At 42.2% G+C, this 27,781-nt stretch overlaps 1 protein-coding gene and 1 pseudogene across 2 annotated transcripts; one reads left to right on the forward strand and one right to left on the reverse strand.

Annotated features, from left to right (window-relative positions):
* Nucleotides 1–916: 916 nt before the first annotated feature.
* LOC117259186 (multidrug and toxin extrusion protein 1-like) lies at nt 917–16,407 on the forward strand (annotated as a pseudogene). Its single transcript, XR_013490906.1, has 17 exons — nt 917–1,039; nt 1,409–1,510; nt 1,761–1,829; nt 1,937–2,085; nt 12,573–12,615; nt 12,755–12,799; nt 12,968–13,065; nt 13,158–13,254; nt 13,349–13,462; nt 13,894–13,961; nt 14,432–14,540; nt 14,630–14,705; nt 14,832–14,901; nt 15,031–15,163; nt 15,262–15,356; nt 15,956–16,063; nt 16,210–16,407. The product of XR_013490906.1 is annotated as a multidrug and toxin extrusion protein 1-like (transcript).
* On the reverse strand, nt 16,404–27,781 carry slc47a3 (solute carrier family 47 member 3). Its single transcript, XM_033630617.2, has 17 exons — nt 27,554–27,781; nt 24,427–24,528; nt 24,282–24,350; nt 24,047–24,195; nt 23,875–23,917; nt 23,627–23,671; nt 23,249–23,346; nt 23,070–23,167; nt 21,328–21,441; nt 21,178–21,245; nt 20,953–21,061; nt 19,219–19,294; nt 18,754–18,823; nt 18,482–18,614; nt 18,220–18,314; nt 18,089–18,131; nt 16,404–16,948 (listed from the first exon to the last, which is right to left on the reverse strand). The coding sequence occupies exons 1-17, from the start codon at nt 27,683–27,685 to the stop codon at nt 16,743–16,745; spliced, it is 1,650 nt and encodes a 549-aa protein (XP_033486508.1). The 5' UTR covers nt 27,686–27,781; the 3' UTR covers nt 16,404–16,742.

Raw genomic sequence — 27,781 nt, forward strand, 5'->3', positions numbered from 1 at the left:
CACCATATTTTTGGGTTGCAATAAAACCCAAACTCTTAATTTGGTTATCTACAAATCTGAATGGCTCTGTGCTCAGAAACTCTGAGTCTACATTATCTGATATTGGAAGTAATTTGCTCTTTTCCCAGTTAAAAGAGTACCTCTGAAAGTTTCAATTAAATGCAAAAAGTAACAGATGATGTTTCGTTTCATATATTTGAATATGGTTATAATCAGAGTTTGTTCTGATCTCACTGGCCAAGACTTTAATGCATAGATTAAATAATGCGACACGCACAAGCAGCCTTGTCAGACGCCTCTATGGAGGTAAAATAGCTTGATATCCTGCTATTGCCATGCTACAAAGTTGCCTAGTGGAAAAGTGAAATAGAGTAAAGGAAAATGCTAATTAAGGTGTGGGGTATTAAATTAGGGCCACTAAGGTAATTACAGCTCCTTATAGTCCCAAGTTGTAATTCAAAAATAGAGCATTGATGTTAAGACCCAGGTCAAGACAAACCATGTACATAAAGGGCTGAGTGGATCCCTTAGACCATTAGACCATTTTGTAACATGTGAAAGGGGTTAATTATTACATTGTCTCCATCATTTCCCATGGTCTAGTCTGCCATTTTGTAAATGTTTTAACTTAAAATATGCTGCTTGGACCGTGTAAAGGTATTATGCTACTTGACTCAAGATCAAACATTATTGCTCTCAAGTCATTCATTTTAGTCTTTGTTGTGATTGTAGGGTTTTTTTTTGTTTGTTTGGTTTTTTTTTTAAAATCTGTGTTGTTTCCACTGCCTATGGCCTAAATTCCAAGACAGCTGTGACCACAGCAAAGATTATTTTGCACTTTCCAACATCCTGAAGAGCAACTAAGACAAGTCCATGAGAGAAAAAAAACACTCCAGCAGAAAAACCTGCATTAGTATCACGTCCTGCAGACATGGAGGCGTCCAGTGACAAGCTTTTCTGCTGCAGGTGGATGCGCCACAGGGTTCCGCTGGCCCACAGAGAGGAACTGTACCACATCCTGAGGATGACAGGGCCTCTGGTAAGGATTGGCACTGCTTACGTACCCTGCTCTGTCTGTAAGGGACTGTATGGACTAGGGCTGTCCTTGCTGAAAAGCTTTCTTATACAACAGATGACTGATGACAGTTTTTTCTTTAGCCAAAGAAAGGTTGAGATGTCAGGTAACAGAATTTTGTGTCTGAGACTTAGAAGCAGAAATCAATAGACCTAAAACAGAATTTGGCAGATTTCAAACAGTGGCTGCAACCTGTCAAAGTGATGACAGTATGATTATTTGCAAAGACACAGTCTAAGTGCCATGCTAATTAAAAGCAACTTTACTGTAATTCGCAATGTATCAAGCTCGTAGCTGTATCAAGTGTACCATTGTCGATGTTTGTCTTTGCAGCTGCTCTCTCTAATTCTCAATTACCTGCTTCCATTCGTGGTCACAGTGTTCTGTGGGCGTCTGGGAAATGAAGTGATGGCTGGCTATGGATTAGCTTCTGCTGTAAGTGGTGAGCTGTATACTCCACAGACTTGTGGAGTTTAGCATGAGGAAATGACGTGGAAATGTAATTTGAAGGGAGAAAATTAATTAATACAACTATAAACTCACCAAGATAGCTTTTACAATTGTCTCACAAGCCTAAAGATTTAATCAACATGAAGCACATTTCATGAGTCACAGAAATACTGGTTACATCAGTGTCCTCAAGTGTACGTCACACTCATTTAAGTATGTTTCATAATATTTTCAGACCATCAATGTTACCACTGCAGCAACAGGATTTGGTTTGGGACTAGCATGTGATACTTTGGTGTCTCAGGTGTGGAAAATCCATTTTGATATGATGATATAAATCACTGGAAATACTTATATTCTCCTCCTGTTTATTTCTGGCCCTCTTTCTAAAATATGAATTATGTTGTGCAGACATTTGGTGGTAAGAACCTGCTGCGGGTGGGAGTGATCCTTCAGCGGGGCATCATTATCCTGCTGTTGTTCTGTCTGCCCTGCTGGGGTCTGCTCATTAATGCCCAGGCCATCCTGTTATGCATAGGCCAGGACCCTGAGGTGGCCAGGTAATTAACAGCACCAAACATATAGCAATACTGTTGATACCATTATAAAGGATGTTGGCAAGTCTGATGGTGGAAGGGGCAATCAAACACAGGACTTTAACCCAGAAGACAGCTGTTTGTGTCCTGTGTAAAACCAAAAGTCAGTGTCATTTTAAGCCAAACCTTGCTCTATTATCTAAACCTCACTAAATGTTTTTTTGTGCCTATGCCTAAGGAAGTTTATTTTGAAAAGACACTGTATGCGTGAAGCGAGCAGAAACTGAAACGTCCAAAACTGACATTAGAGTGGTACCTAGAATGTCATGTTCAACATGCGCTTATACAGTGGTTTGTATGATATCCTGTGAATTAGCTACCCATACATGATGTTACATTACTTAGGAGTGCAGTGTGTATGATTTTGTGACTGTGGTGAGCAGGGGGTTATCCTGCTCAACACTGTTTTTCCAAGCATGTAGAGAATCCACAGTGGCCTTCAGGTAAAGTAAAAACACAGTGTTTGATTTGTGTGTTCTGGGCTTCCATAGAAACATGGCAGACTCCATGGAAGGAGGACACGCTCCCTATGTAGATATAAATATAGCTCATTCTAAGGTAATGAAGCCAATGAATATTATTTTCAGGTCAATATACACTAAAGAACATAATTTTGAATATTATATTCAATTTCTGCAAATCTAAATCCTACACACTGAATATTTAATGGAAATTTCTCAGTCGTATCGAGATTATCTCCCCACCCAGTAGTTATGATATAACTATTGGGTGGGGAGATTATCTCCCCACCCAGTAGTTATATCATAACTATAGGAATTATCCCCATCTGGGGTAATTGACATGGAGAATTAATAATCTTTAAGATGCACCACTTTACATGGCCGGGCTTTATAAGCCCCACCTTGCGCATGCACCCACTGATTCAGTGATTTTATTGAACTGAGAGCACACTTCTTCTTTTTGACAATGAGGAGTGAAACAGTTGAGAAGGATGCCATATCCGTGTATTAAAGCTGTCTGTTTATGCATGGTTGAGGCATAGTGTTCCTTGGGGGTTTAGTTGTTTGCTTGAACCCGACAGCATCAGGGGGCAGTTTGCGACTTTCTTCAGGGGTTTCGTTGCCTTTCGTTGCTAACCTCCACAGTTAGCCACCATGAGGTGTAGCTGGTTTTCCTGTTCGCACCTGCGGAGGCTTTCCATTATTACTGTTTCAGTAGGGGGTGAGCAGACTGTGTCATATAGGAACTTCCCTGCTCCTGGGCCCTCTGCTGGGTTGCATAGGAGCCCCTCCTTCCCAGGGTCGGAGGAGGATATAAACATTCTTATTGGCTGGGCTGCTTTGACTCTGGGGCTTGACCTGCCAGCTGATCAGGTTCCCGCCCCTTCCCGTTTCGATGACGAAACTGGGGGCGGCCCACACGGCTCCTTATGCCTCTCCCTTCTTATTTCAAGGAGGTGGTCAGCAGTCGGTTTACAACACCAACAGTAGGGGCACACTGGTTGGGGCTCTGTCATTGTATGGCTGTGGTTGACAACCAGGGGAGAATAGGCTGTGGGTCATTGCCCCCCATTGCCAAGCTTTGGCTGCCTTGGTCATTACGTCAAAGTCCCTCCTGGGCAAGGTGAACTGCCCGAGTAGAAACTGCAAGGTAAAGGGTGGCTTGTTGGGAAAAATGTATGGAGCCATGGCAGTTCAGACACAGCTGGCAAACACGGGTGCCATACTGTCCCTGTACCAGCGCCATCTGGTTGGCCAGCTAGAGGAGGGGTGTAGTACGGATCTAATAGCTGAAATTCAACGTGTCACCTCACTTCTTCCAAAGCTCATGAGAGAGCAGGGTGAAGCGGCTGGCAATGCTATGGCAAGTTTTTGGGTGTTTTGGGTGTGTTGGGTTTTTGGCCAGATGCCATCTCTGGCTGTCACAGTCCATGCTGCAGCCAGAGGATAGGGCACGTCTGCTCAAACTGCCTGTTGAGCCCTCTGCCTTGTTTGGGCCTGATGCATCCATGATGATTCAGCAGGGCCAGGAAGCACGTCGCTGTGCCAAGGAGGTGTCAGGCACCTTTCACATGGCCTCAGCCGCAGCAGTCCAAGCAACCTCAACCTGTCTGGGGGCAGGAAGATCTGAGGGCTGGCTGGACGCAGCATGGTGTGGCAACTTTAAACAGGGCAGAGGACGTGGCAGTAGGGCTGCTCAATTAATCGAATTTTAATCGTGATTACGATTTTGGCTCCAGATGATCTCAAAATTCATATAATCGAGGAAAAACGATTATTTGGTGTTTCCGTTCTGAGACGTGCATGCGCAGTTCAACCGCTACGCCCCCGCCCCCGCGTGTGTGGAGAGTGGAGATCCAGGCCGGCGATTTAAGCACGTGTAAAGATGACAGAGGGTGAGGCTGAGCAACGTCGCTTGGTTGATAAAAAAGGTAGAACCACTTCATTTATTGAAGTATCTGTCTCTTATTGTATTTTATTTATTTCTTGTTTTCAAAAGATTGAGTGCAGTAGCCTACAACAGTTTAGGGTCCGACATTAACGGTTGCCCGAATGCCCGAGGCAAGTAAAAATATCCGGCGGGCCAGCAGTCCCTGCGCAGACATGCATCGGGCAAGCAGCACCGACTCGGATTTTTTGTTTTTATTATTTCTAATCGCAGGGCAGGAATTATACCACGGCCAAATGGCTAGTGCCGTGGAGTCCCCGGTGTGTGGCCGTAATGCCCCTCCTACCTATACGGCCAGTGTAGCATGCCCTGTTTTTTATGACAAACAGCATAGCAAGGCTACGGCTAAGTCAACATAACGTTACTGACACTCCGAGACACATGCACACACACATAACGTTACCGGACAGCCTCTCAGTCCTTAGCCGCTAACGTTAGCTCATGTTAGCACAGTTACCACACAGAAACTTTTACAAAGGGTCATAATGTGCTTCTAGTGACTGTCAAATCGCCAGCAAAAGATGTTTACACTGTGTACACGGAGATGGGACAAAGATCCTCTGAGAAGGAAGATGGTTCACTCTGCTCTGCCGCCAGGAACAAACTGGGAGGCAAAGATCATCTCTGAGGAAGAGGGCTCACTTTGCGGATTCACCAAAACGTTTTTTTGTTTTTTCTTTAATAAATTGAACACACATTAAAGAACATACAAGATTCTTTAGAGAATTAATACATATAATACAATACAATAAACATTGTCTAATTAAATGAAGGAAGAGAATTTTTTAGAGGCAAATAAAATATTGGGAATTTATTTAAAAATATACATACAGACATATGAATAATTATATTCAAATAAACACAAGAAGTTTGTGCTCTAATAAAAAAAAAAAAAAAGGGATCAGCACTCAGTGAATAATCCTCCTAAGCCCTACGATAAGCTATTATGGCAAGGCTTAACTATACAGACCCGTGAGCAGTGATAACTAACATGTCTTTGGGGTCATCGGGTGGGAACCTCCTTTCACCGGTGTTTCGTCTAGTTAGTCCCACGACACCTCCAGGAGGCTAGACAGTGATCTCTGGCGTCCCAGAGACACTCCCCTAATGCCAGGTCTCACTGCTCCCCACACTAACCGAACAACCTCCTTTACCTTACCTATACTACCACAGAGGAGGTAGACCCAGGGAAGGAAGCCTTGTTAGGCTATCACACTCCCCCGCCGGGTTAGGCTGTACAGTCTACCTCCCCAGGACGAGCCCTCACAACAATGACACCTCCAGGAGGCTGGACAGTGATCTCAGCCCAAACAGCACTGCCAACTTCAAACAAGCCCAGGCTCCGTTTATGCGAGCTCCAGGCAGAAGCAATGCTGATACTACCTTTACTAGCACATTCACCATACTCTATTTCACACGCTACATAGCATGACTACAATGTAAGCTAAAGTTAAAGGAGACAAATGAACTCACAGGATCAGCAAACACACTCACTTTGCAGCATGGTCTCAAACAAAATGGATTCAAATAGGCCACTCCCACACTTAAATAACCTTCCTCTTCCTGGATTTCCTTCTTACTTACACATGGCTTTCTCAGCCCAAACAGCACTGCCATCTTCAACCAAACCCAGGCTCCATACATGCGAGCTCCAGGCAGAAGCAATGCTGATACTAGCTTTCCTGTCACATTCACCATACTCTATTTCACACACTACATAGCATAACTACAATATAAGCTAAAGTTAAAGGAGCTAACTGGACTTACAGGATCAGCAAGCACACTCACCTTGCCGCATGGCCTCAAACAAAATGGATTCCAATAGGCCACTCCCACACTTAAATACTTCCTCTTCCTGGATTTCTCCTGACAGGAAGTGGATCTCTCCACCTGATCTCAAGGAGTTATGTGCCCTGCTTAGTAGTTCCCCCTGCCGGCCCCCAGCTGACATTATTTCTTCTGTAATAGATAAACTGGCTGCATTTAATTGCTTCATCTGACATTTCCCTCACTGTCTTCCTCAAATTCTGTCCCCACACTCCGAGTTCCCCCAGGAGTGAGACAGTTGATCTTGCTATGAATCCCCTACACCCCACTTCCACTGGACAAATCCTAGTCTTCCATCCTCGCTGCTCAGCTTCTGCTCCTAAGTCTGCATATCTAAGCTTTTTTCTTTCATAGGCTTCTTCCACTGAGTCTTCCCAAGGAACTGTCAGCTCAATGAAATAAACTATCTGTTGACTCACTGACCACAACACTAAGTCAGGCCTCTGCCTGGTACAGACTATTTCCTGAGGAACAACAAGCTTTCCCCCTAAATCTACTTGCATTTCCCAATCACAAGCACCTTCTAGGCGGCCACACCCTTGCCTCCTCACTAACTTATCCCTTCTGTATTTCTCTCCCTCACGGACAAACTGAATTACTAAGCCCCTATCCTTAACACCTTCTGAATTCACCTGTCTTCGTTTCCCTTCGATACCTGCAGCTAAACATTTCAACACCTGATTATGTCGCCATGTATATCGGCCTTGTGACAAGCTAACTTTACAGCCTGACAAAATATGCTTTAAAGTTGCGGTACGTGAACACAATGGGCATGATGGGTCCTCATTTACCCACAGTTTTAGGTTCTGGGGGGTTGGTAACACATCGTATGTAGCCCCTACCAGGAATCTAATACGATTCTCCTCCATACTCCACAGGTCCCTCCAACTAAGCTTCCTCTTCTCTACACTTTCCCAATTCAACCACTGTCCCTGTTTAGCCTGGGCCACTACCTTTGCACCCCTTACTATCTCTTCCTGTCTGCGTATCTGTTCTACAACCAGCTTTCTTTTATCTTTGAGGCCTGCTGTATTCCATACCGGTTTACCTGAGCCAAGCCCCAGGCCTCCCCGGCCAAACTGAACATTACCTACAATCTCTGCATGTCTAAGAGCTGCCTCTGCCTCCTGAACTGCCGATCTTGGGTTCCACTTCCTCCCCTTGGTTGGATTTGGAACCACACTCCTAACTACCACGTCCTTACTCCCAGATAACAAGAGCTCTGTCCTGACCTTGGTACATTTAAATTCCTCTGTTAAACTAGATACTGGCAGCTGAAGTATCCCTTTTCCATACAATGCAACACTACTTAGGCACCTAGGAGCGCCCAACCACTTCCTAATGTAGGAGCTAACCGACCTTTCCATTCTCTCCACAACAGATATTGGAATTTCATAAACTGACAATGGCCACATTAACCTAGGATATAGCCCAAATTGCAAACACCACAACTTCAACTTTCCTGGAAGTTCTGATTTATCTATTCTATCCAATCCTTCAGCCACATCTTTTCTAAATTTCACCACCTGTTCCTTATCATTCAACTCTACATTGTACCACCTACCTAAGCTCTTTACTGACTTTTCCCTAATTGTTGGGATGTCCTCATCATCTATGACAAACTTCCTATCACTTAACTTCCCTCTACATATCGAGATGCTTCTAGATTTACTAGGCTTGATTTTCATGCTGGCCCACTTGAGGTTCTTATTTACCTTCTCTAGTAGCCTCTTTGTACATGGCATTGTTGTGGTCACCAGTGTCATGTCATCCATGTAAGCCCTAACTGGTGGAAGATGCAACCCATTCTGCCGTCTCTCCCCACCTACCACCCACTTAGAAGCCCTGATGATTACTTCCATTGCCATAGTAAATGCTAATGGAGAAATTGTACACCCTGCCATGATGCCTATTTCTAGCCTCTGCCAACCTGTTGTGAAACCTGCTGTACTTAGACACAACCTAATATCCTGAAAATATGCTTTCACTAAGTTAACAACTACCTGTGGCACTCTGAAGTAGTCAAACGCACTCCAAATGAGGCTGTGCGGTACTGAACCAAACGCATTTGCAAGATCTAAAAATATTACATGTAGGTCCCTTTTGTTAATCTTCGCTGCCTGAATCTGGTGCCAGATCATGCTAGTATGCTCTAAACACCCTGAAAAACCTGGTATTCCTGCCTTCTGCACCATGGTATCTATTAAGTTATTCCTTTCTAAGTAGCTAGCTAGTCTCTGCGCTACTACACTAAAGAAAATCTTCCCCTCCACATTCAAGAGAGAAATCATCCGGAACTGGCTAAGGTCCACAGACTCCTTCTCCTTAGGAATGAGGACACCCCCTGCCCTACGCCATGCTCTTGGTATAATTTGTTTTCCCCAAACTATTCTTAGCTGTTTCCACAAAAATTTAAGGGTATCAGGCGCACTTTTATAAACCCGGTAGGGGACTCCATTAGGCCCTGGGGCCGAAGAAGCCTTTGCACGCCTGACCACCTCCTGAACTTCCTTCCACCTAGGTGGCCTGACATCCATCTCATGCTCTATCCCTCCTAATGGAGGAATATCAGGTGGGAAACCTACTATCCTATTCTTCTCCAAATCTGAATACGTGTTTCTCAAATATTCTTCAACCTCTAACCTTTCTGCTTTAAGCTGCCCTCCCTTTTCCTGGCTGAACATTTCTTTAACAAACTTAAAAGGGTCCCTGAAAAAACCTGTCCTAGCATATTCCTTCTTCCTCCTCTTTTTCCTGAGATGCTCCGCCCTTCTAAGAACTGCTAGCCTGCTTCTCAACTCCTCTTGCAACACCTTAATTCCCTCCCTTTCTTCTTCTGTAGCCTTTTTCCACTGCTTTCTTAACTGTCTCCTTTCCTTGACTAACTTCTCTATTTCTCTCTGCCGCCTAGACTTACCTGACTGTACCCTCTCACTCCTCTTTCTCTCATGCACCCCAAACCTCTCTACACCATATGAATACATTATATCTCCCATCTTTTCTAACCTTTGTATTGCATTTCCTCTAAGCCTACTCAAGATTACTGACAGGTCTCTATTAACTATCTCCCATTCTTTACTGTCATTTGCTCTAGGCCATCTAACTCTAACCTTTTGCTCCATAGTTCTTTCTCTGGCTAGCATACTGGCCTCAGTGTCACCTGCATCCTCTCTTACTACCCCCTCCTCCTCAGTGGCAGCGTTACTGATATCCTGCGAACTGTGGTTTTCTACCTGCCGCTGGATATAATTAAAGATATGTAGGCTATGTTAGGTGAATACACCTGTCAGTGACCCTGACCACTGGCATTGGCAAAAGAACTGGAGTTGGTCCCCGGATGCTGCACTGCAGCTGCCCACTACTCCCAGTGTATACAGTAGGATGGGTCAGATGCAGAGGTCAAATTTTATTTCAATGTATGTTATGTGCTGAGAAAGGACAATAAAGAATCTTCTTCTAATAATAATTTCTTAATGACTAGGAGATAACAAAAGAATAAAGAGATTTCAAAGATTTAAAAAATAAGGGACATGAATCAAAACAACAAGAAACGAGATATATCCCCAGTCATGCACACTCAGTTTTAATAAACTCAGTGCTGTTTTTCAACACATATATTGTTTTGTCTTCATTCAATATAATTAGCACATATTGTTATTGCGCCATTTGTTTTGGCCTTGGTGCCCCACATTTTGGCCATGATGCCCCAGTAAATTTGTATTTATCAAAGGTCAAAGTGGCCTTGCCCTAAAATGACTTAATTCCAGGCCTGTAATCGTGTATTTCCTCTCCTGTTTCTGTCCTCGGAGGAGCCAGTTGCAGTGTGCTGCTTTTTTATGTGCTGCTGCCTCCATTGGCTGATCATCTCTGCTGACGTAAGATATAAGTTATGAGCGAAAATATGCACCACACAGCCAGAAAAAGAACCTCTTAAGCAGGGCAAGTAAGAATTTAGATGGGGCAAGTAGATTTGAGAAGTACTTGCCTGACAGGGCAAGTAGGAAAAAACCTTAACGTCAGACCCTGCTACTACATTACAAGATATTTTTATATATTTAACAGGAGAGTGTTTTTTAACATGTTCAATAAATGCTGTTCCAAACATGTTCAATAAATGCTGTTCCAAATTCAAAGACATAATCGTGTAAATAATCGTGATTTCAATATTGACCAAAATAATCGTGATTATGATTTTTTCCATAATCGAGCAGCCCTACGTGGCAGTCATACCCAGGGGTATCGTTTCCAGTTCTGAGGTGCTCCTCCTCTGATGAGGGTGGCTGCACTTTCCATTATTGCAGACCAACAGCACAGGGGAGCTTGTGCTTGGAAATCTTCACTGTCATGTTGAAGTCAGCTATCAGGGAATTGAAGGAAGAAGATCAGCAGGCAGGGATTAATTCCTGCTATTTTCTTGTTCCGAAACGGGATGGAACACTCAGGCCTGTCTTAGAGCTCAGGGGGCTGAACAAGTTCCTCAGACCCCTGAAGTGCAAAATGTTGACCGTGGCCAGGGTCAAGCAGGCTGTCCAGGTAGGTGACTGGTTTGCAACCATCAACCTCAAGGACACCTATTTTCAAATCCAGATCTGGGAGGGGCACAAGAGGTTTCTCAGGTTTGCCTTCGAAGGAAAAACCTTCGAATTCTGTGTCCTCCCCTTCTGCATCTCACTGGCACCCCACACCTTCACCAGGTGCATGGATGTAGTCTTGGGGCCTCTGTGGCAGCAGGGTCTCAGAATACTGAACTATTTAGATGACTGGCTAATATGTGCACAGACAAAGGAGCAGTGCCGCCATCATGTGTCTGTGCTGTTGGATCACATTCAGGGTCTGGGGCTGTGCATCAACGAGAAAAAGTGCAGTCTCCAGCCTGCACAGGCCACCCAGTTTCTAGGCATATGGCTGGATGCCAGAGCTGGGTTGGTGATGCTGTCACAGGAGAGGCAGGTTTCAATCAGGACCGGCTTCTCTCATTTTCAGCAGGGTGCCAGGATCAAATGGCGGCTATGTCTCCGCCTCTTGGGCCTTATGGCAGCCTTGGTACAAGTGGTGCCATTGGCTCTTCTACACATGCGCCCAGTCCAGAGGCATCTCTTCAGCCCACAGCCAACAGCATATGTCAACAGGCAAGGGGGCATGGGCTCCCCAAACCTCTGCAGAATAGCACACAGGCTGTGGACCTGGGCATGGACATGGTTCCTGTCCCTCAGGAACCAGGGACAATGCCCATTGCCCATTGCCCACTGTTCTTTTCCATGGGTGGGACTCTTCCCGCCTGGGCATCAATGCCATGGCACACCAGTTGCCTCAAGGCCTGCTGTATGCGTTTCCCCCGTTCACTCTTCTCCCACATCTACTGCAGAGAGTTCGGAAGGAGGATGTACAGCTGATCCTGGTGACCCCGAACTGGCCCCACATGACATGGTTCTCTGAGGTGGTGCCTCTCGTGGCTGGGAGGCCATGGGAGCTGCCTGTCCAGCAGGACCTTCTGAGTCAGGCACAGGGGGCCCTGTTCCATCCCTTTACACAGGTGACTGCAGTCTCATCTCTCAGTTCCTGAGGGGTGCACAGAGGCTTGCACTGCATACCAGGAGGCTGGTCATTCCATCGTGGGACCTGGGTCAGGTGTTGGTTGCCCTGCAGCAGGAACCTTTTGAGCCTCTGGAGTCAGTCAGCATTAAGTTGCTGTCTCTTAAAATGTTTTTTCTCTTGGCAGTGACATCAGAGCCCTAAAGGTCTATGTCTGGCGCACTACAGCGATTAGAAAGACAGACCAACTCTATGTCTGCTTTAAGGTCCAGTGCCAGGGCCAGCCAGTGTCAAGACTAGGCTGTCTCACTGGGTCGTGGAGACAATTCAGCAGGCTTACAGAGGGGCTGGCATGCCAGTAATGGTGGGTGACGGGCACATTCAACACGAGGTGTAGCTACCGACACCTTGCTCAGCTGGGGTGAAGTCGTATATTATTGTCAGTGGCCTGGTAGCAGGCTGGCCAACTGAGCAGTCTTCCTGCACCTTGCTGTATGTGACAAAAACTTTTCAAGCTTAGGAAGACTTAGAGAGTCTTTAATAAGTAAATCTTTCCCACATCCTGCTTCTGAGTGGCCATAAATATAAATAAGATTGGATGACGTTGATCAGTGTATATTACCTTGAACTGATAAGTGCTTGCTTGTCCTTAATTTGAATTGAATACATTGTCTTGATTTCAGAATAGCCCAGCAGTATATCACATGCTTCCTTCCTGCAGTACCAGTGAGTCATACCTTTTCTCTCACCTTTCAATGAAAATTCAACATGTTTTTCTGTTGTTTTCTGTTGTTATTTTGTTTTTCTGCTCAATGAGCTGCTAGATATTTTATAAACGCCTTATTAAAATCAACTTTCTCTGTAGGTAATGTTTCTGCAACATCTCCAGGTGTCTTACCTGCAAAACCAGGTGCATATTTGTCGTAAACCCAAGTCCAGTTCTTTGAGTTGGTGCCGTCCTGTATCTTATTTCAGTGTATACAAATGTTGTGAATCTTATTGAACAATATTGTAATATCATTTCTGAGGAGAAAGGTATGAGTAGTGGTAATCATATTGCCCATGTTTTTGTACTCAGGGTATAATACTGCCACAAATGTACACTGCTGCCATGGCAAACATAGCAAATGTGGTGACAAACTACATCTTTCTATACTGGCTGGATCTTGGTGTTAAGTAGGTGTACTCACACACATGCACTATAGAGATTTCTGAATCTGATTAAAGCTATTGCACGCACTGATGTCAGCATGTCTGTGTGCATACAGTGGATCTGCAGCAGCCAACGCGCTGTCTCACATTTACAAATGTGTCTTTCTGTTTGCTTCATCTGGTGGAAGTAGCTCCATGTCACAACATGGGGAGGTGAGGCAACATTTGTGGTGATTTTGGGATCTTATGGTCCACTTTGTTCATCCATCAAGTTTTTACAAAAATAAGTTTCTCTCTCCCCCTGCAGGCTGGTCTGTAGAATCACTGCAGGAGTGGGGCTCCTACATGAAACTAGCCATTCCCAGTACATTAATGAGGTGCTTTGAGTGGTGGATTTATGAGTTTGGGGGAATCTTTGCAGGTAATTCAAGTACTATATACTGGTAAGTAGGGCTGCAACCAATGATTATTTTCCTATTAAGTGATTAGTTGTTTATTCTACAAAATATCAGAAGACAGTGAAAAATTCAGTCTTTCCCAAAGCCCAAGATGACATCCTCAAATATCATGTTTTGTCCACAACCCAAAGATAAAAAATAAATACTAAACAAACAGAAAATACTCACATTTGAGACACTGGAATCAGAGTATTTTCCCCATATTTTCTTCTTACTCTCTGTTTTCGGGACGTTTATGTATGTGTGTGTACCCCCACAGTGTTCAAGTGAGGTTGGGGCTTTAGTTGACAACTAATCGATCAATCATTGCAGCTCTATTTGTAAGACATTTCATTTTGACAAACCAGATACAAACTCTGAGTCATGACTATTCTTCTCTGTCTCTAATGATCAGGAATACTGAGTGAAGATGAGCTGGCAGCCCAACATGTTGTGATGATGGTGGCATTCATAACCTACATGGTACTAACTACAAGTCACAGCATTACAATCCCACATTTAAAGTGTTCTCCAAACATTTCTCAGATTTAGATTAGTTAAAAATCAACTAGGGCAGCACGTTGGCATGTTCTTTGTTGTTTTCTGGCCTCCTCCCACAGTCCAAAGACATGTTAGTCAGGTTAATTGGTGACTCTAAATTGGCCGTAGGTGTGAATGTGAGTGTGAATGGTTGTCTGTCTCTATGTGTCAGCCCTGTGATAGTTTGGCGACCTGTCCAGTGTGTTCCCCGCCTCTTGCACAATGCCAGCTGGGATCAGCTCCAGCCCCCCCGTGACCCACTAAGAGGATAAGCAAATGAAAAATAACTTTCACCAGTTAAAGTGATGGTTTACAGTAGCTTTTAAATACTCTCAGGAGAAACTGCTCTATCTCTGATCATACTTCTTTAATGTATTTTTTCATATTATTTTTGCAAAATGATGAATCCATAGTTCCCCCTCTGTATTCAAGTTGTGGCGTGTGCTAGAGTGGGTAATGCTCTCGGTGCAGGAGACACTGCCAGGGCGCTTCTCACCACCAAGATGTCATTCGCTCTTGCAGGTCAGTTATAAACATGTTCACTTGTTATATTAACAAATCAGCTTTTGATGTTTGATTTCTTCAACATTTTCCCACCTCCTCTTTTCCAGGTAGCTTTGCAGTTGTTGAAGGTCTTGTACTCGGCTCTACTAAATCAGTGATTGGCTTCATCTTCACCTCTGATGAGTGAGTCTCTGCAGTCACACTCACATTTCAAGAACTAATAGAAGTAAAAAAAAAAGTGCTTTTGCTACATACAAAGATTTGCCTAGAAAAATAAGAATACATGTTAATCATAAAACCTTATTTCAGGAAGATCATAGGTCTGGTCGCACACTTGATGAATGCTTACTGTTTTCTTCAGTTCTTTGATGCCCTTGTGGTGAGTCCAACAGTTTCATTTATTCATCTAGCACGGCAGATGTTGAAGTATCTACAGAAGAAGTTGGCACATGGTGGCCAGTGGGCTAAAACTGTGTAATAATCAGAGATTTGTCTCTCTGCATTCTAGTGTGTGTCTACAGGCATCTTCTTGGGCACAGGCAAACAGAAGATACCAGCTGTGGCCAATTTCATTGGATACTACTGCATAGGACTTCCACTGAGCATTACTTTAATTTTTGTTGCAAAACTGAGAATTTTAGGTAATAATATGAAATGAACTTTTTTTTTCTTTTACAAATAGATTTTTCCAAATGAATCCTGCAGTGCACATACATAACTATATTGTCTCTCGCCATAGGTTTTTGGCTGGGACTGCTTGTTTGTGTCATTTTACAATCCACCTTCTACATCATTGTCATCTTCAAGCTGAACCGGGAGAGAATGACAGAGGAGGTACGCTGAGCAGGGCCTCAGAATTTGGACCTTTGTGTGGAAGTTGTGTTTTTTAAAGCTATTTGTTGCATGCAAAAATATTTTTAAAAAATTGGAAGCTGGTTATTATCTCCACGAGACGTCATTGACATCTGACTCCTCACTCCTCTTAACTGGCTGGTGGGGACCGCAAGTTTTCCAGAAATCAGCTTGGCTAACAACAAAAAACCTAACCATCTGTCGGAGGCCACATTTTTGCCTTCGTCATGGCTCAAAAACTGCCATCCCTATTTTCTGTTAACTTTGACACTATTTTCACTGTAAGGGAGTCAGAATGGAAAGTTACACTGGCCGCTGCTGTGTACAGCATCATATCACACTAGGAGCATTTCAGAAGTGGAGTGTTTTGCCTGCCTGTATAATGTAGACTTGCTTGAAATTTGTACTTCTACTATAAGTAAGTACGTAAGTAAGTAAGCAGGCGAAATAGTTAAATGGTGCATCTGTTTGAATTATAAAAATTGTCTAGAGTGGCCACGACCAGCCAGGGCAACCGCCTGGCGGAGATGTGCACTCTACTGAGTGCACTTTACTTGGTTTTTGTTTGTATTTGTTTGCAGGCTGTAAACCGAGCACAGAAAACCACTCCCATGACATTACTGAGCACAGCTGCCCAGTCAGATGCTACAGCTGACAACACCGCTGATCAGACAGCCAGTAATGGAAATGTAAGTGGCCTGCTGATCTAAAGGTATTTTAATCAATTGACATTCATATTTCTGTGTAAAGCTTTTGCATTTTGACTGAGTTTGACACTGCTTGCTCTCCATACGACTCAACAAAATAAAGTAATGGGCAACATCTCTCTCCCAAGTCAGTGGATGGCTACACAGAGTGCCATGATGGGAACAGAGAGACACAGGATGGACATGCAGTCCAGCATGTGAAGGGAGGTCGTCTCTCCATGACCCTGCCGTCAGAGACCAATTTTACTTCGGACTGGATAAATACGACATATACTCCTGATCAGATTCTCTCCACTGCACTGGTCCCAAAGGAAGAGTCAGATTGACCTTGAGAGTCCAAAACCACAATGCTTCTGTTTAATGTGTTAAATACAAAGGTTGTCTTCAGTTTGACTCATTCTCTTTAACAGAGTGTGGTTGTGAGCCATACATTGGCAGATTCACTGGAAAAATCTTGCAAATTAATGTTTGACTAATATTTGGCTTCAATGGATTAATTGATTGATCATACACCATTTCACTCTCTGTGATCTGCCTACTTTCTGCCTATCTGCACGTGTGCCTTTGTTCTTCATGTTCTAACACCCTTTCCTGCAGATGTCTGCATCACATCATGTTCCAGTGGCAAAAGTATTATTTCACTGAATACAGTAGACTTTGCTCATGTCCATGTATCCAAGTTCATGATAAGCAGGTTTATAATAATTCCAGCAGCCAGGATGAATAGCATGCCAGCCAGAGCAAGGCCCCTACGCAGAACCAGGGTACTATATGAGAGCTCCTCTCCCACTGTTCTTACTGCTGTTGCCGCCTCAGCGTCAACTAGGTCCTGGATGTCTGTTTGGCCGTGATCATCAGGTTGGGGACCTGGAAATAAAAATATGACTGTAATGTTTTCACTGAAAATTATTATATTATTACTTTAGAATTACAGTTTCTATCTGACATTTCTGGAAAAAAAAGAGTTATTCACATTAAACTATGCTTATTTTTATTTATATGCATTAATAGAGAGAGCCCAAGTGAAACCAGAACTTAGCTTGCTAATATCAACACAGCCTACGCTAATGCTTGTTAGCCAGAATTAATGTTATTGTTAGTAACTCAAAGTTACTGGGGCTACTACTGCTACTAGAGATGACAGCAGTTGATGACCAAAATTTTAATGTGTAGGAATTAGGGTTGAGCAAAATACTCAACACATTCTCACTTCAATCTCGTCACACATTGACATTTGGTCATGGACTTTCCACATCCACATATGACATGCAAGGTACCCTGGGTGCATTGGTTGTTGAAGTTCTGGAACACTGTGTCAAGTTAGGCCTGTTACATGCATTGTATTCTTTCAAAACACATTTCCGTTTTCACAGGAAATGTACCGTTTACATACTGTCTCTTTCAAAATAAAGGCACTATGTCAGTACAGCATCGCCAATTGACGTTTTTGTAGCAAGTAGTTAGGTTTAGGAAAAAAGAACAGGGTTTGGCTTTATAATCTTAGGGGACACGAATGCCGCTCTACAGGGTGAAAGTCATGTTTATGGAATTATGGACCCATCCACTGCCCCTCCCGCCTGCACTACCTGGACTTTTGTTAACCTAGTTCTTGTCCTGCCACATTTTCCCCTGACCCTGCCAAGTGCTGTTGAACTATAACAGCGACCAGCCGTGTATCATGCTGATGATAAAGGACAGCTTTTTTTTGTCAGTGTCCGAGCGCAAGTCACTGCCCAAGAGCCAGATTTCGATGACTTCGGAGTGAGACCAGGCTGAATACTCAGATAAAACAAGTATCCGGTATTGATTGTATGAGTGTCATCCAAGTAAAATGAGCCAATGTTTGCGCTTGCTACGAAGGAAAATCCTCATTTGTGGTCAGTGTTTTACTCCTGTGATCAAAAATGACCTGAAGCTCAATCCTGCGAATGTTCTGTAAATGCATTTCGGATAAATAATAAATATTAGTTAAAAAAAAAGCTTTAGTTTCTACACAATGTCTCTTACCTGTGTCTGTGGAGCTCCCACGCACTCCCGCTCTGATTTGAGCCTGGAAGAACAACAATATGTGAACGTTTATTCATAAAGAAGTTGCCTTAGGCCATGCAGAATGGGAAGATTCACCTCTGAATACTAACCTCGATTGTAGCTTTTTTCCAGTTCATTCTCACAAGGTAGGTAATCAGGAATGTGCACTGAAGAGCCACACAGGTAAACAGGCCTATCCACAGACCTGAGGGAGATAAAGAGTTTTACATCTCAGCTTTAGAGATGTTGATGCCCTGGTGGATCTCTTGCTCAAAACAGACACTGGGGACAAAACTTAAAAAATTTTATTTAAATTAGTTAGGCATCAATGTGGCAAAAAAGAGCATCTACAAAACATGCTGTACATCTTACCCTTGATTCCTAATTTGGCTGCAAACATCAGCGACACTCCAATGGGAAAACCAACACCATAATATCCCAAAAAGTAGCAAACAGCTCCAATCCTCTGTTTACCTGCTCCTCTTATAATGCCTCCTGAAGCAGCCTAGTCACGCAAACACAGTAAAGAGGCAGTTAGACTGGACAAAAAAGCACTTGGTATATTTTTGCAAACGCAATGGGCTGATGCTTGTATGTGTGTCTGTCATGTGACCATGTTTGGGCGTAATTTTAGACATACTTACTGATATAGCATCTAGGAACATGAATGGGGCATATAAAGCCATTACATCTGCAGCCCTCTCCCTGATTTCTCTGAAAGAAGAGAGACTCATAATTTACAGTGTAAAGGAGATGGAAAATGACACAATCATGAGATATGTGTATTATATTTTACCCCTGTGACACACATTATATTATCCTAGTATTACTGACTGAAGACAAACTGACATTGTCAACAGCGCTGCAGACCACAACATTCACCTAAAGTTAATATTAACAACATACTGTCAGCAAAGCTCACTGTGTTTAGGTAACAAATGACGTCATGGTGAAAGGTCATTGAAAGGAGCAGCTATCTCAAGCAGACTTGACAGTGACTCAGCAAATGTTAACATAACACACCCTGTTTTTCTTTTCTTTTTTTTTTAAACAAAGATAATAAATACACTTCTGGTTATAAAAAAAAAACATGTTAAAGATATACTCACTCGTCATATGTAAAGACATAAGAGATATGGTCCTTCAGGCTCCCAATGAGAACTGCCAAACATACAGAGACTGACCCTGTTGTAAAGAGTGACAGACTTTATTTCCACTGGTTGCATCATTCAGTTTCTTCTCAGTAAAAACTAAGCTACTTCAGCAGTAATTTCTAGGGCGAAATTAGAAATATATAACAACAATTGACCAAACTGGGGCTGAAACAATTAGGCCTAGATGGTAACTGATTAGTCAGTCAGTGGAGAATGAATTATTTTGACAATCGATTAATAGTTTAAGTCTTTTATGAAACAGAGAAAACCTTGTAAAATAACTTCTTGTTTTGGAATCTTTCGTCACAGTTAGCAAGTTCCAGATGTCACCAACTTTGAGCTCCACTATTTTTGATTTACTTTCTAGTTTAAAGATCCGGTGTTTCCGTTTTAGGGGGATGTATTGGCAGAAATGGAATATCGTAAGTGTATTCTGTAGTGTGCAATGGATACACACATCTACATATGGAGTGGGTCCTAGTCCGCAGAGATCCCCATTTTGCACCATTATGTTTCTACAATAGCCAAAAAAAACCCGACAAACCAAACACTGCAGTGGCGGCTGCTGGTCTTTCAGACAGGGGAAGTTCACTTTAAGTTTACATCATAAAATTTGTCATATTGTAGCGAGGCAGTAACTTATAAAAGGAACATTTAATTGAAGCCATTTTTCAACCACACTCATGCCATAGAACCACACTGTGGACGGCACTCCGGATGGCACTCTGTCAGAAGACTCCACTCGCAAATATCCGCATGGGACTGAGCTTTAAATACTGCGACGATGCCGGTTTGTATTTCCAAAGTGCTGTCAGTCACAAAGGGGTTCAGCCTTTCAGACAGTTCCTCCAATCATCATGCATACACGAGCATCCTCTCCTGCCTACCGCTCCATTAGGTCCCAGGGAAGCTGAGCCTCCCTGGAAGTGACGATTTTGTCACATTTATCCAATGACCATCTCGCTTTGCTGCATGAAAAAAACCTGCTCAGCACTGTCTCATAGGAATGCTTGGAGGCTCAACGTTCACTGTGCTGACACAAGAATGTATGACAGGGAGGTCGCGTTTGAAAACTGGTGATAAACAGCTGACGTTTAAACATCATAGCCTGATGTTAAACGCATCCTAGCGCACGTTTAATGCAATGTAAATTCTTACTTTAATGTAAATTCAATAGTGCATATTTGACCATTTCTTCTATGAAATTTTAGGGTAAGTTCAGCCTCCCTTGTTGTCTCAGAGCAATCGCCCCTGGGCTGTAGATATGGCCATTTGTGTTTTCATGTTTTTGTGTTGTTAGCAGCCACTGTAGTTAGCAGCCTCTCCGAGACAAGAGCATAGAAAAAACACAACTTTTTAAACGTGAAACTGCTTTATTCAGTGTTTCTGCTGGTTTAAATCACTGTGTTGGTTTGTTTTGCAGCAGAAGAAATTTCTGCGAATAATTCAGCTTCTGGTAAAAACCTCCTGAACGTCTTGATGTGAAGTTATCAGAGACAAAAATTTAGCACACATTAGCAGGTGCTGGGCTAGCGGCCCGTCTCTAATGAGCCAAACAGTGGCAGAGAAACACTGATTTGTAACGTGAAACTGCTTTATTCAGTGATTCTAGAATCATCTTAACTTCAAATGTCATTTCATTATGATGTTAACACATAGCATAGAAATGGTGTTAAAGAACACACAGACCTGAGCAGAACATTGTCAGTTTAGCAGACAGCTTAGCTTCCTCTGTGTTTCCAGCTCCCAGGGCATTTCCAACTCGTACATTGCCTGCTATACTGAAACCCATAGGGAACTAAAACAATAAAAATACCATATTAACATTTTGTTACTCTGCATGTACAAATATGTGATTTATTTCAAACCATAACAATTTGATACATATTTAGTGTTTGGTAGAGGTAAGATTACCATGTATGCAACATTTGCCAATTCGTATACAACTGCTTGAGCTCCAAGCTCCACCTCACTGATCAGACCTGTCAGTGACAAACAGCATTTAGATTTCAAACCAACTTTACAAAGATGCTTTTGAAACCCCAAAGTGGCCCGTGACATTACCTGCCAGAAATCCTCCAACTTCATACGTCCACCACTCAACACACAACATGACCATGCTGGGGATGGCCAAGCGGAGGTACAAGCCCCAGTCCAGCATGCACTCTTTAGACCAGCCTGTGTGGACAAAAAATGAACATTTAATTACTCACATGTACAAAAATGGTTAGATTATGTCAGTGTCTTTTTCTCAACAATCAGATTTGTACCTACTCCTGGGAATATATCAGATCAGACGGGTATTTGCGTTCAGGCCCATGATTTATTTTGAAATCTAGATCAACTATGAAATTCTTGAATTCCTTGAATGAACAGTTGTCTGTTGCTGAAGATGGGTGTTACGTTTTCTCGAACACCTTTAACACAAATGATTAGATGTTTGTTTTCCAACCAGATAGCTTATCACAAATAGCTAAATAGCCTGTTTGGCTTGCTGTCAGGATAATGCTCAGTAATTTAATTTAATTTTTAATTTTATATACTTTATTAATCCCCCTGAGGGGAAATTCAATTTTTTCACTCTTTTGTCATTAACACACAGGTCTGAAAGACACACACATGCACAGGACCTATACATGCACAAAGTGGAGAGATGTCAGAGTGAGGGGACTGCCTTGGAGCGGTTGGGGGGTTGGGTGCCTTGCTCAAGGGCACCTCGGCAATGCCCAGGAGGTGAACTGCCACCTCTCCAGCCACCAGTCCACACAAAAAAAAAAAAAAGCCCAATGTGAATATTTTTTTGTATATGGATGTTTTTTTGTGCTTTATATGCTACTAATGCTGTACTGCACTATCTCCCTGTGCAGGTATGTCCATGCACACACCTCTACAACCTCCAACTACAACAAAGACCACAATGAAATAAACAAAAATTGGCATAACAAATATCGCCATTGTGCTTTTCTGCAAACCACAGATGCCTTACATTTGTATGTTATTACCATATGTAGCAGATCCGTTGAAAGTTGACTTCAAAAATGCTGTGGTGGCGTGTGGCTAGCTTTAGGCACAAAGACCACTTGGTTATGGTTAGGAAAAGATCATGTTTTGGCTTAAAATACCTCGCAATTGGGGACACAATCCCAGGATGAAAAGCTGCTATGTCTGGGTAAAAAAACAATTGCTTTTCGTGGCACTATCCCTGCCGCAAAAACAGCGTCAAGTTGCTACAAACACCCATATTTGGTGCCTAAAAAGCTGCTGGAAACTATCCAATGACTCATTAAATCACTTGTTTGTTAGTTTGTTGGTCTAGAACAGTGGTCTGCAGCTTGACAGGCATCTGGCCTTGTTGTGACATCATTCACCATCCCTTCCACCTCCCTATGACAAAATCAGCTCATATACTACAAAACAAACAATGGCAACATTTTCTTGAGGCAACTGGGCTGAAATAAGTCCTGTGACTTATTGTGTCATCCCTACTGCTCTTTTAATTGTGCCTGTACATTGTCGTTGAAACCATGTAAGTGCCTTTTTTAAAATGAACTGTCAAATAATCAAAACAGAAAATCTAAATAGTCTGGGAGCACTACTCATGCATTTGCTTATACAAAACTGAGTTTAAACTCTCCACACATTAAGTTTTTCCTGAGCTTACAGCGTTATTAAATTCTCAAACCACAGTCCTCCCACTCTGAACTTCCTTCATCATTACAAAATCTAATTCACACCTGCTTTAGGGGAACAATTGGAGCCTCCAGTTATAGACTGGATCTCTATCCTCCTGCAAATATGGTACTCACCTCCCCAGGTGGCCTTATGAAGGCCTTTCCACCAGATATATGCATAGAGGATCCCAACCATGGAGAACTGGGAGAGGGTGTTGGCGACAGCAGAACCTCTGTAAAGAATATTTTGCTGCATGGGACTGGTCGTGTGATAAAAGCAATACTGATATTACTAAAAGAGTGGCAATACTTACTCTACTCCCAGCTTTAATGCGTAAAGCAAGATGTAGTTGATGAGAGCGTTAAGAAGATTGACCACAACGCCAGTGATTACCTGTGGCCATATGATGCCCTGAAAGAGATGCATATTATTCTTATTAGACACAGCAGGCAAAGTTAGAACCCAGAGATAACAACAGGAGATCTTTCAGGGTTTTCCACCAATGTGTCAGCCTGACTTCAACAGACAGAACACGTATGATACCTCTGTACCCGATGCTGTAAATAAATAAATAATAGTCTGACCAAAAGTGTTTTACTTCTATTCTTTTTTTTAGAGAAAAAGGAAGCAAATCACAAACTAAATGATGTCTCTGTCCTGTTACTTAATGTTGAATATTAAAGGATCTCACCTGGTTTTGCAGATATCTTGTTTTTAATGAAAACATGAATGTAGCCTAGATAGAAAAGAAGAAAAAGATTCCTGAATTGCACAACAGATATCAATATATCATCTTTTAGAACAGCTCATTCCTACTCATAACACCTCATCCCAGCATGCACTTGGCAAAGTGTAGCAAGTGAACCCCACACAGAAAACATTAAGGCTTTTACTGTAAAAGGAAGATGAGTTTCACACTTAGAGGTTTGTAATACTCACAGGCAGTGCAGGCATAAAGATATTTACGTACACCTGAGATAACCTGGAGAGAGATTTTCAATCAATATCAACAAGAAGTATGCTCTGAGATACAAGTATATATTCTTCTTAACAACACATGTAAATGAAAGAATGCAGCAGAAGATGATCTGTGGGTTTTGACACGACTTACCTGGCCACCTCTGGATTCTGTCTGACAGCCAACAGAATGAGCTCTGTGTTTGCAAGGATTGCCCAACAGGGGAAACATGCTAGTAACAAAATGAGGATCGCCCGCTGCAGAATGACCCCGACTCTCAGCAGGTTGCGGCCCCCAAAGGTCTAAAACCAGAGAGCATTTTCTTATTTGTCAATACTTGTCATACATGATGAAAAATAGTAATATATTGACAGACTAAGGCTCATACCTGAGAAATCAGAGTATCACATGCTGAAGCCAAACCAGCTCCAATAGATACACCTGTAACATTAATAACCTGAGGATATAACACAAACATTGGTGGATTAGATTCTGTTACTTTCACTGTAAGAACATTATTCTACTGTACTTACTGCTATAGCCAAAGACACCCCTGCCAGCTCTGTCTTCCCCAGATGGCCACAGAATACAGTGCTGACAAAACTCACTGCAAAAGTCATGGACTGGGCCAATATCTGATGAGAAAAATATCAATTAATGAAAAGTGGATGGGGAAAACAGGATTCTTTATGTTATCATAATTGGAATTTTTCCTAAAAATGACTTTGTATCCCAAAAAATAAAGCAACTTCCTCAAAATAAAGACTTGGTATCTCTAAATAATCAGAAGCTTTCTCAAAATAATGATTAAGTGCATCAGAATTACAAGAAACTTTTTAAACATTAGTAAGTATCCTAAAATAATGATTTGAATAATGAGAAACTTTCTCAAAATAACGACTTTGTATCTCAACAAATAAAGAATCTTTTCTCAAATAATCATCGACTTATCTTAAAAAATAATGGTTAATATAAAGATTTGGTATCCCTAAATAATGAGCTACTTCCCGGAAAAAAGGTCTCCTGAGACATTACATTTTGGGTTTACTGGACCTTTTACTTCATTCTGCTTAACTTAGACCTGTTGTCCTCATTCGTGGACACTTTTTTGTGCCATCTAATGGTAGCAAGACCACAATACACTAATCCATTTAAAAACAAGATGGCAGCCATCTCTGCAAAGTCAGTCTGCAGCCGATCCCGACCCAAAAGTGGACAAGGTACAAAACCTGATCAAACTCATCGGTGAAACATGTTTATTTAAGATTAATAACATTTGTAGTTTAATATACCATTCAAATCTGACCAATGTTAGCAACAGTAACAAGCTAAGACACTGTTAATTGGGAAGTGCTCATCTGAAGACATTGGGAATTTATCATTAACTCCCTGAAGGACATCGGGACTTTATTATTGTTGACAGTGTTTTGGTTTTTATATTTATCATGTCCTACTGATCCCAAATAGGAGAAATTAAAAATGCATACCAAACAAAAGTTCAGGTCTTAGGTGGTTAATGTCTCAAAATAACGACTTAGTATCTAAAAAAAGATAAAGGATACTAAGTCCCTACTTTCAGAAAAAAAAATTCATTATTTTGATATACTTAATCGTTATTTTGAGATACCAACAAATCTTTTTAGAAAATTTCTCATTATTTTGAGAAAGTTTCTTATTATCTTGAGATATTTTTTCTTTTTTTGAGATACTAATTCATTACTTTTATAAATGTCTAAGATTTTTTTTTCTTTCCATGCCTTTATTTGATTAGATGGGTGAAAACCCACTGAGCTACTGGCCAAGTTTGTCATTATTTGAAGTTTCTTAGTATCTTGAAATACTGACTTTTTTTCTTCTTTTTTTTTAATGTTATGACCCTGGGTCATTTATTTGTGATTCTGCTGCTCTGCTGTTCCTCCCTGCCTGAGGGTGGTGCTGCCACCCTTAGTGTGTTTCTCTCTCTCCAGGTGCTGACTGCTGATTGGTGGTTGGAGATTGGTGGAGCTGCTGCTTGAGCTGTTCTTCCTAGTGATGGGCAAGGCAGCTCTTTAGATGTTACTGAATCACTAGAATCAGTTCATTAAAAAAGATTCGTTCAATAGATTCGTTCATCGAATCGTTCAGTGCTTGGCGGGAGGAGCCCTGACTGTGTACTGCGTAGTCCGACTCACTGAACTGATACACGTCTGAGCTGCTGCTGCATCTTCCCTGCACTGGTGAGTCTCATTACTGGCCAGCCTAACGTTTTAAGTTTGTATTTCTTGAAACTAAGTCGGTTAAAACAATGGGGAGGTGGGGCATCGGTAGCGAAGTGGATAGTGCCAGCGCCCCATGTACAGAGGCATCGTGGGTTTGAGTCCGACCTGCTACCCATTGCTGTGTGTCAATCCCCATTCTCTCTCTGTCTCCCCATTTCACACACTATCCCATCAATTAAAGGCAAAAAGCCCAGAAAGAAACAAAAAACAATGGGGAGGTGTGTGAATGTGTTCCTGTGGCTTGACTCTTGGAGAAATGGTCCCTATGAAAGTGTATCGCTGAGAAGAAATGATTTGAATCACTCAGGAATTGGGCTTACATCGTTCACCGAGTGATTCGTTAAGGGGTAGGCAGTCCCTCCCTGCACGCTGGCTGCCTCGTGACTCGCGAGTGATTCATTGTTTCGCACGGATGGAATTGGCAGTTCCACTCCCGGCCTGCACGCTCGCTGCTGAGCTCAACTGAATTGAGAAATGAACGAATCCGTTCCAGAAGTGATTCAGTTCAATACGTTCACTCAACAGATTCGTCCTTTTGAACGATTCGTTCGTGAACGACATAACACTAGTTTCTTCCTCTTCTCTTGGCCTTACTCCCAACTACACCATGCTTCGTTGTACTTTGTTAAATTTGAGTCAGTCGTGATATTAGTCCAACAGTCCAGGTAGCCTTAGGGGTGGGTAGCCCTTTTTGTTTAATCCTTTTTCTCCTGTTTATTTCTAGGGAGTCAGGTGAAAGACCTGTATTTTCATTTTCTTTACTTTTGGGTAGGTAAGTTAGTTTTGGAAAGTAGATTGTTTTGTTTGTTGTTTTGGGCCATGCCCAACCTGAAGCTTATTTCTACCTTTCTCTTTGAGTGTTAAATAAATTATCTTTTGTTGGACTGCAGCTATGTGACATTGGTCATCCTTGGGAGTGGGGAAAGAGGGGAGCATCTTTTCACGTTATGTACCGGTTCCCCTAGGCTGGTCCTAACATTTACAAGTTTCTCAATAATTTTGAGGTACTAACTGATTATTTTAAGATACAAATTATTTTTGATAAAATAAAGTTTTAGGGTGCTAATTGATTATATTGACATGGTAAATCAGTATTTCGAATAAATGTCTCCTTTTGAATGACTTACAGGATTTATTATTATTATTATTATTATTATTATTATTATTATCGTCATCATCGTCATTATTACTATTATTTATCTATTTATTTTCAGAAATTGACTTTCATATTTATTTATAACTTATTATTTCAGCCTGGCCCACCCCACACACTAAATTCTACAATCGTCAATAACAGTGCAGTTATTAAATGTACTTTAACCTATTTCATTTGGATAATCATTCAGACCAACAATGACAGGACACAGACAGTATATTTAAAATAGGCCCACAGGTTACTCACCACTGGTCCGGCCAGTTTACACAGCTCTATTATTTCTGCCTTGAACCCAACAGGGACCAACATGCGGATCCGCTGTATGACAGAACATTCTCTCCATGAGGAAACAGATGAGCTCTGTGTGTTGCTCTCCATGATTCAGTAGGTACAGTAACAGCTCTGGGCACCGCTGAATGTTACTGCTCGGCCAAGGGTCCCTGTCAGTGTGTGTGTTCTTATGTAATGTGTTGT

Source organism: Epinephelus lanceolatus, chromosome 4 (assembly GCF_041903045.1).
Source record: "Epinephelus lanceolatus isolate andai-2023 chromosome 4, ASM4190304v1, whole genome shotgun sequence".
Lineage (NCBI taxonomy): Eukaryota > Metazoa > Chordata > Actinopteri > Perciformes > Serranidae > Epinephelus > Epinephelus lanceolatus.